Below are 8,846 nucleotides of genomic sequence, written 5' to 3'. Positions count from 1 at the left end.
TAGGGCGCCAGCAACTTATTCCTCTTCAAAAGCGTCCAACACCTGCAGGCACCCACACCCCTCCACAGTCCTAAAGGCATTACAGAAACAACAGGCACTCAGCTCAATTTAGACACAAACAGGGACACTTCACTAAAGTGCCAAATCGAATAGTATCCCTAATTCAAGACAAAACTCATCACATAAGGCAACAAAGGACTCAATACCCGAGCCCTAACCATATCGCACACAAAGACTTATTTCGTCTAGGGACGACAACATTTATCACATTCCGTGGGAAAGGTTCAATTCCCTTTTCCCACGCTCATGCTAAGGTTGTTTGTATTATGTAGCCTTATCACACCTAGCAATGTTTCAAAAAACGGAACAATAGTCGATTTCCTTCATCCTCCTAAACATTTTATAACTAGAGGCCAATCATGATCACCGGAAGACGTACAGAGGTGTTCACTCATGGTAAAGGTCCACAAAAACATTTGACATTTGCGATTAATCGCACCACGGACTCAATAATCGCACTGGGCCTTTAATCCAGAAAGCTCTCCCAATATGTTTTAATAAGTACCTATGGGGCGATGATATTTAGTCTTCAATTTTTTCAGGGTGGCATGGCTCAATGATAACATACATATAGTATATTTCGTGAATCGGTCCCTTTCTCTAGAAATTTGTAATTAAGTTCTTGACTGTATTTATGGCAATACCCGTTCATGTTTTCATTCCAATCATGGAGGTACACGAATGCGATGAAATTTCGTGAAACACCTAATTGTGAATGATTGAGCTTTCCTTTAACACTATACCTTACGAAATCACAAATCTCCATTAAAATCGAACTCCTTTTTTTGTGATCAAATTTCAATAATGTTCTCCCCTAAACACTATACCTTACGAAATCACAAATCTCCATTAAAATCGAACCCCTTTTTTTGTGATCAAATTTCAACAGATGCTGACCAACTATGCCTCGCTAAGGGCGCCCAAACCTCTACACAATGTTCAAAACTTACTCACAGACAGTTATTTGGAGGCGCACAGACATTTCTATGGTAAAGAACGATGAGCTGACACTAATGTATGATAAAACTCTGTACAGCAAAATCATAGAGAACATCGCAATAAGAGTCTTATATAGGAAAACAACACTAAGAAAATCTTTCGAAAAAAAGTTGACCCTACCACAATAGTACTAATAGTCTCCAAGACCCGGCTACATTCTTCGAAGTCCCGGAGGTCTTTCAAAAAGTTTACCTGGCGAATTCATCCATCAGTGACTTGAGCTTCTTCGTCATCTTCGCAATATTAATCTCGACAACCCTCCAACAAAGGCGCGCATCCTTCAGCGAATGAAATAAAATAAATTGCAACACCTTGAGACCAGCCTTCCAAAAAGCATGGGCTAGCATGATGACTCGCTCTTTGATCTGAGTGATAAAGAAGCCCATAACAGAAAAAGATCGGCGGGCCTCTAGCCAGTGGGTAAAATCTGACCACGAAAGCTCTTCCACTGGGTGGTTCATCACATGGTCCATTATCGTAGTGATAGTGTTTAAAGTAGACACCACGACTTCTGGATGCAAGTTTGCCGCTGGCAGCCACCCAGACCGTATAGCAGTCGAAGCAAATTTTGCCACCGAACTAGATACGGTATATTGATCGCCCTTACGACGGCCCTAAACTTGGACAGGGTCTACAGTTGCGTAATGCAGAGGAGGGATGTCATGATTGTCACACAGTACTCCTCCAACTCTTGTCGTATTTGAGCCAACTCCTCCTCATACGTTAGCTCCTCTAACGGAAAGACAACCTCAGGTTCCACATCCCCATCCCCAGGATGATCTTCCAAGTCTTCAGGGGCCCCAACTTCCGCAATGGGAGTCCCTGGCTCAGCAGGAGACCTAACCCCTGCATCTATAAAGACTTTGGCCTTGACAGAGGAAGCAGTGGATGCCTCTTCACGATGAACCGCCGCATCTGCGTCTACGGTCACCTGGCCCGCCTCCCTTACCGCAACTTCAGGAACGGCATTGCTACCTTCAACGTCCTCAGCAACTCTTGAAACAAAACTGGGGGGCTGTGATGATCTCAGCTCCTTGACTAACCGTCTAATGATAGGCGTGACCAGTATGCTGGAAAGGTTTGCAATAAACAATGCCTGCGATGAGGCCAAACACAAGCAATCAGCACAACAGGCCTGGGCATGATCAAAGCAATACACCGATAGAGAACAACAAACATACGCCTACCTCCTGACCCATATTAGGGACTCCCGAAACCTCTACGTTGGGCTAAACCTCCTCGAACCCCACACGCTTCAAAATGAAAGGCTGTACATAGGTTAGTCAACACAAATTGTGATGATCACAGCCACATCCAAAACATCTAAAAAACAGTAAGGTTTGTTTGTCTACCAAATTCACCTCTTTAGGAGAGGTCATCGGAACTTCCGCCGCTTGTGGATTATCATTGCTCCCCACAGACTGCAAAAATAGCAAACAAACATGACTCAGTCATTCGCACCAAAAGCACCAGATACTTCAACAAAACAAAAGAGCAAAGACAATAAATCAAGATACCGAGTCGACGTCTCTAGGACACCGCTTTTGCCGGGTGGAAGCCTTCCTCTTCATCCACCCGCTCGAAAAACAAATCATGGTACCTTCTAGGGAGGGCATCGCAATTGTCAAATCCGCTGGTTTCGCGACCACCTCAGTCTCTCCCACAGGAGGTGGTGCTGAAGATTCTTGTCGACGCTCAGTGCCACATTCCTGTGCTTGTAACATGGTCACATCTGAATCAACCGACTGTAGCGCAAACAAAGTTTGGAAGGAACACAACACCCTTGCGGATCTTGGCCTTTTTGCAACGGGAGGACAACTACTCTCACCCTCCTCACACACCGGTGGCTTCCTCTTGCGCTTTGCCCCTACCTTTTTCAAGCAAACGCAATAAAGTGGCAGATGAAACACCCCTCCAGTTGGTAGCATATCCCACCGGAGGAGACAAAACATGATGTGGGTGAGGATTTTTCCTCACCAACTCCTGGAAACCCCCAAACAACACACAAAGGTAAGAAAAATGGAGAGACTTACAGCGTTGCTCCCTCATATACCCCGCAATAGGGAACCTCGCAGAACCAGGAACGGCACAGTCATGATGTCGAACCTAGAACACGTCCTCCGCTGAACACCTTAGAAACTGACCACCGAGATTGTCATAACCAAACTGATGCATCACTCTGTCTAGGCGGTAGGCAGCCAATTGTGCTTCATCGGTACGATTAAGATACGCCACCACACCAGGCCACGTCACCAGTCACCCCACACCCGCAGTAGGACTATCAACATCTACTGCACACTACTGATCACCATCACTTGGAACAAGCATGCCGTCGCAAAATGACATAGCCTGACGAACAGGCCGAGCATACAGTCTCCATGTAATCCCATCGATGGAGGACAGCCTCATATTGATCTCACTCATCTTGAAGCTCTTATGCCTGGCAGCCTAGAGCCAACGCTTCCCCCAACAAACCTCAAACACTTTCTCTTCAACCACTTCACCCCTCAACATGGCAACGGTAACCTGCATTGGTGAGAGACGACGAGGTGTGACGCTGAGGTTGAGGTGCTCGCATATGAACATCCATAGGAATGGTGCACAAATGTAACTAATGCGCCACTTGCAACTCGGGTCCACTATTTGTTGGACAATGTCATCCATCTGCCCTACCCCAAGAACATTGAAGTCAAAGGCAATTAATTGAAAGGATGAGAGATCCATCACATGGATAGCCGAACCTGCAGGTAGGTAGGGTGAAATTTCAAAAATTTCTTTATCTCCCATATGGGAATCACATTCCCTGTTTTAAAAAATTGTATTTTCAAAGATCAATCTTGAACCTAAACTGGACTAGATCAGAAACCAAAATGTAGGAGAGGGATATACCTGATACGGAGTAGCAGTAACTCCCAACGAAGGTGTTCATGCCCAAGGAAAATGCCAAAGACTGCTCCCACTGAAGATGATACAGCGTAGGGTGGAGTAGAATCAGTAGGCGGTTCTTCACAAGAACCGAATCCTTCAGCAAGAATTCGGTGGAGGGTATGTGAGCACGACTTCAAATCGGTTTTTCACCAAAAACTGATATCAAGAGCTTTTCTTCATCGCTCCTACAGGTGCAGAACAAACTAGCAATGGCGGCAGTAGGAGGAGAAGACAAGAGCAGAAAATGGCACAGTCTTACTGTTGCTTTCTTTCTCTCTTGTATATGAGATCAGATTGAGTTAATGGAGGTTCGCCGCCCTCCTCTTTTATAGCCTTAAAGAGAGCAGCTCCTAATCTCATTAGGAGTTTTCTAATCCAAATCTATATTTGGATCTAGACTCTCTTTAAGAGATAAGGATAAACACTTATCTTATCTGCAGATTAAGATCAACCCTCCTAATCTAATTAGGAGTTTCCTAATCCAAATCATTATTTGGATCTGGACTCTGAGTGGATAGGGATAACTCCCTATCCTATTTGTTTATCCAAATCCCAGAACCGCCCATCTTTTATTAATCAAATTAAACCAGCTCGATTTGGGATTTAGGCCCATTAAGTCCATGTGCTCACTAACCTTCCAAACTGCTGCCCATTTGGATTTCCTTGTATGGCGTGAGATCCAAACATTGATCTACACATCAGCCACATGGGTTCAGCCCAGCATCTATTACAACGCCTGGCCGAATTCACTATAGAAAACAATGAACCCCTGAGCCCATCACCATGGGCTCTTAATGGGCCCAACACTTACACTAAGTGGTCCCTAGGTCAAGCCACCTTATAAAAACCCAAGGACTGTGGGTAGATGCAAGATTAATCAAACACTGTCCGACAAGAAAGAACCTTTCCCTCAGCTGCAAGGAACAGTGTTGCACTCTCTACTCACATGGATCTCAGGAATTAAAACTTTTTGCAACATTTTGAAACCACTATATATAAACAAATTTCAACGATTGAAATCGGCTACCGACAGCTTTGGTTTCCATCAGAGAGAGTGCAACCCCAATCATTACCTTTGCCCGACAAAGGGGTTGATCCTATCACTACGATCACCCACTCAGATGAATTCTTAGACTGTCCCAACATACCTAGGTTTTGACCCCCTCTAAGGATCTCACTAATTGGCATATCAAAGACAGCCCAATCCGACACTTAGTGCAGTATCATAATCGAGTCTAGGGGTCAGGTGTAGCATTCCAGTTTTGCCCATCAATCTCCAAGGTCTAGGGCAATACTGAAATTTTGGTCTGGTTCAGGGTTTCAAGAAAACCCACACTACAGGTACATTATGTCTCACCCTGGCAGCTAAGACAAGCCACCCCAACACAAGTCTCATATGTGTCCAGTTTAAGGGTATTACACTGAAACACACCATAATAACATGAATCAAATATGTACTTTATTCATTTACATTAAATGTCATAATGTACATCATTCTGATTGGAGTTAAGGGCATACACTATCTAACACTGATGACCACTAGCGTTAAGGATAGTGGTGAAACCAAAACTGTGCGCAAGCCGTAGTCAGGGAGCATAGGAAAAAGGAACCGGGAGGCAACATAAAGAGTAAAGGTGGCAAGATGGCATTGGCTGTCTGCACCCCACACCATCACATCTCTTTCGCTGTGGGACTCAAACCAGAATTCCAGCCACTGCTCCAATGACATCTTCCCCCGAGTAGTGGTCCGGTCTACCTGGGCCTTGTAAACCGCAATTTTGTGGTGGAGCACGTGGCAGTGCTCCCTAAAATCAGCAGGAATAGATTCAATACGTTGGAGATGTTGGGCAGATACAGCACCCCCGATGGATAATGCCAACAAGGCAGCCACATCCTCAATCGTGAAGGTAAATTCCCAAATGCCCCAACAAAGGTGTGGGTACCACAACACCAGTGCTCCAACAAATGGCTCACGTACTTCACTCCCTCCCTACTGGTAAGATCCATATAACAATTTATGAACCTAATTAAGCCAGAATTCTGCAGTATCTGACAATACATGGGATTCTCGAGGATATACCCTACCCAAGCAGTATAGCTATTGGGGGATTTTGAACTATCTGTCTTGGTCTCCTAACACTTATAAGACATAGATTGGTCTGAATTCCTAGACAGATACAACAACTCGGCACCTTGAATGGGATCAAATATGCCCTCCACACCCCTCCACACGGGTATCGGAGGCCAGAAACCCCGTTCCCATTCGGCTACTATAGTCGTTTCCCTCTCCAACAGTAGCTCTGTTGTGTTCACTTCCCTAACGAAATCAAAGAAAGGACAATCCGTCATCTTTTCCCCTTTCTTTTGACAATCCATCCTCTTTTCCCCTTTCTTTTGATGGGGAGCCATAATAAAAAAAAACAAGAGTAACATAACAAGCGAAGGACAAAGGAAGAAACACGAAAGTGAAACAAGCCAACGAGAGAAAGAAAACAAAGTGAGGATTCAATGTGGGCTGTAGTCCTCTTATAAAATACTTCTCATGCACCACATCAGCAACCGCCAATTTAGAATATTGGAAACTGAATTGGTGCCACACGAGCGAGCAGGCCACATTAATCACGAAACAAGGAATAAGATACCACCAATCATAGAAGCCATGTGGCAATCACCCAATAACTTTCTTGGTTGTTATCAACAACGGAATATGATACACCGACGGATCACTAGTTCCACCTACACCACACACTAAATACCGATCCCCACACCGGCACAGAATACATCAGTGTCCCTTGCTAAACTCCTTACTGTTAAAGGTCAGAGGGGCTGAGATACAAAAAACTCCACATGAACTTGCCCATTTCCAGAAAGGGGCAACACACATTGCTAATTCCTATGCCTCCTACTTTGGGGGCCTGAAATTCAAAAATTCAACATAAGCTCGCCCATTGCCAGAAAGGGGTAATACACAATGCAACAGGTAGTGTCTTTTACTAATTCCTTTCCTGTCAACGGTCAGGGGGCCTGAAACACAAAAATGAGGCACAACACTGCCCATTGGCAGAAAACAAAATCATCAAAAGATAAGGGGGCTAAACCATGGAATGCAAGAAAACCCCATCACAGATGTGAGGTGCACGTCATCTACTCAAACTTACAAAATATGGTAAATTCCCAAGCCCAGCGCACGCAAACGAACCCACCACAAGACCTAACAAACGTGAATGGCGAAGTGCTTACTGATAAGCTCCCACTTACTGATAAGTAGGGAGGATAATGTAGGTATACACAGTTCATTCAGTCCCTCAGAGCATGATGAATATTGTATTGATACCACGTGGATGCCTGTGATCAACCTACAATTAACTTCCCCTCTATTAACGATGAACCACAACACACATCGTAGAGCTGCGATAAATCCATGGTTCATCGCATGCTCTCAGTGAACCCACTCGTAGCCTGAGCTCAGGCAAACCTGGGCTGGAGTTGCGATGAGACCCATACACATTCAAACCTGTGATAAACCCTCAACCGCCATGATGCAGCGACCTGCTAAGGAACCGTGTCTAGGCGACACCTGTACGCACAATGTCAAAGGAACAAACACAGCAAGATGCCACATAAAGTTAACAAGACATCACCTGCTGGATGGTGATGTCACTAGGACCATGTCAATTATGTAAGACACATAAGAGGTGGTAGTACACGTGAGTAATAAGGGCTTCTGAGTGAAAGGAAAACCGATACTCAAAAAAATCCCCATGAGACACGTAGCAAAACCCTAGTGGTGCATTTAATGATTGATAGCAAGCACAATATTCCCTTTCCTAATAAGAAATGAGTGCCTCTATCTCCTACCTTTTAGGATCTTGGGGTCTCCCCTATAAATAGAGATCTTCCTCATATTAAAAGTCATTCAGCAATCAAGCACTCTTGCTTGGACTCCCAACTCTACCACTCAGACTTAGCATCCTAACCCGAGATCTAACCCTGCTCTGACTTTTGGTCTTTCTCTATCTTACAAAGAGACCGCTCCCCAATCTAACCTTACCCCACCTACACCCGGCAAGGAAGGTGTCAACTATGTGAACCCTCTTCCGAAGCATTGGTGCTGCTGTACTCATACCTTCATGGGTGCGTTAAGTGAGTTTGGTATCATCGTTGAGGATATTGCTGCTCTATTGGCTCTTCCGGTGGGAGTAGTAGTAGCTGTGCAACATTGGGGCTTTTCACATTCTCATGCTATTCAGTGGTGATGAAACTGACCGTTATGCGTGTGCCTCTCGCATTACTGTCGACTCACATTAATGTGTTATAGACGTGCGTGTGGCTCGGGTATTTGGTGTTGATTCTTATGTAGTGGCAGTTTGCTAATGTGGCAGTCCTTTTTAAATTGATCTACCGATTGTCCCACTTTTTAGAGGGTACTTCCATATTTTTTGTGGGCTATCTTTTTGATTGAACGATGATGGAAGACTAGTAATCATTTCCTTTGGTCTTCTACAATGTCATTTGGGCTTCCAGACTAGTGCGAGGCCTGTATAAGAGGGTGATGCCGGGAAATGTTTTGTGCTTTCTGCCTGCATTCCTACTTTGATTCCATTGTGTTCTCTGTGCTCATTTTGTTTTACCTTTCTACTTTCTCTTCTCCTTCAATTTTATCATACAATCTATTCTCAATAATGGCTCCACGTGTTTTGAAGAAGTCAGAATGTCCATTTGTTGATTTCGTTAGGGTCATGGATACTGCGGACATGCTTTTTGAGCATGAGCCTTCCAAAATGAAGGACGGTGGAAAGGGTTTCTGGCCCCCTATGCTAGTTTCAAGGTGCAAAGGAGGGGAGTTTGATGAAGTAGAG

At 44.6% G+C, this 8,846-nt stretch overlaps 1 protein-coding gene across 1 annotated transcript; it reads right to left on the bottom strand.

Moving 5' to 3' along the window:
• Positions 1-1,079: 1,079 nt before the first annotated feature.
• On the bottom strand, positions 1,080-2,907 carry LOC148871608 (uncharacterized). The gene is made up of 4 exons (XM_088973528.1): positions 2,660-2,907; positions 2,412-2,480; positions 2,247-2,327; positions 1,080-2,155 (listed from the first exon to the last, which is right to left on the bottom strand). The coding sequence occupies exons 3-4, from the start codon at positions 2,256-2,258 to the stop codon at positions 1,691-1,693; spliced, it is 477 nt and encodes a 158-aa protein (XP_088829654.1). The 5' UTR covers positions 2,259-2,327; positions 2,412-2,480; positions 2,660-2,907; the 3' UTR covers positions 1,080-1,690.
• Positions 2,908-8,846: the final 5,939 nt, after the last annotated feature.

This window comes from Nelumbo lutea, chromosome 2 (assembly GCF_056320005.1).
Source record: "Nelumbo lutea isolate HS-2025 chromosome 2, American lotus-T2T, whole genome shotgun sequence".
In the NCBI taxonomy this organism is placed as follows: domain Eukaryota; kingdom Viridiplantae; phylum Streptophyta; class Magnoliopsida; order Proteales; family Nelumbonaceae; genus Nelumbo; species Nelumbo lutea.
The sequence above is the reverse complement of the archived record's forward strand: the minus strand, read 5'-3'. Positions and strand labels throughout refer to the sequence as shown.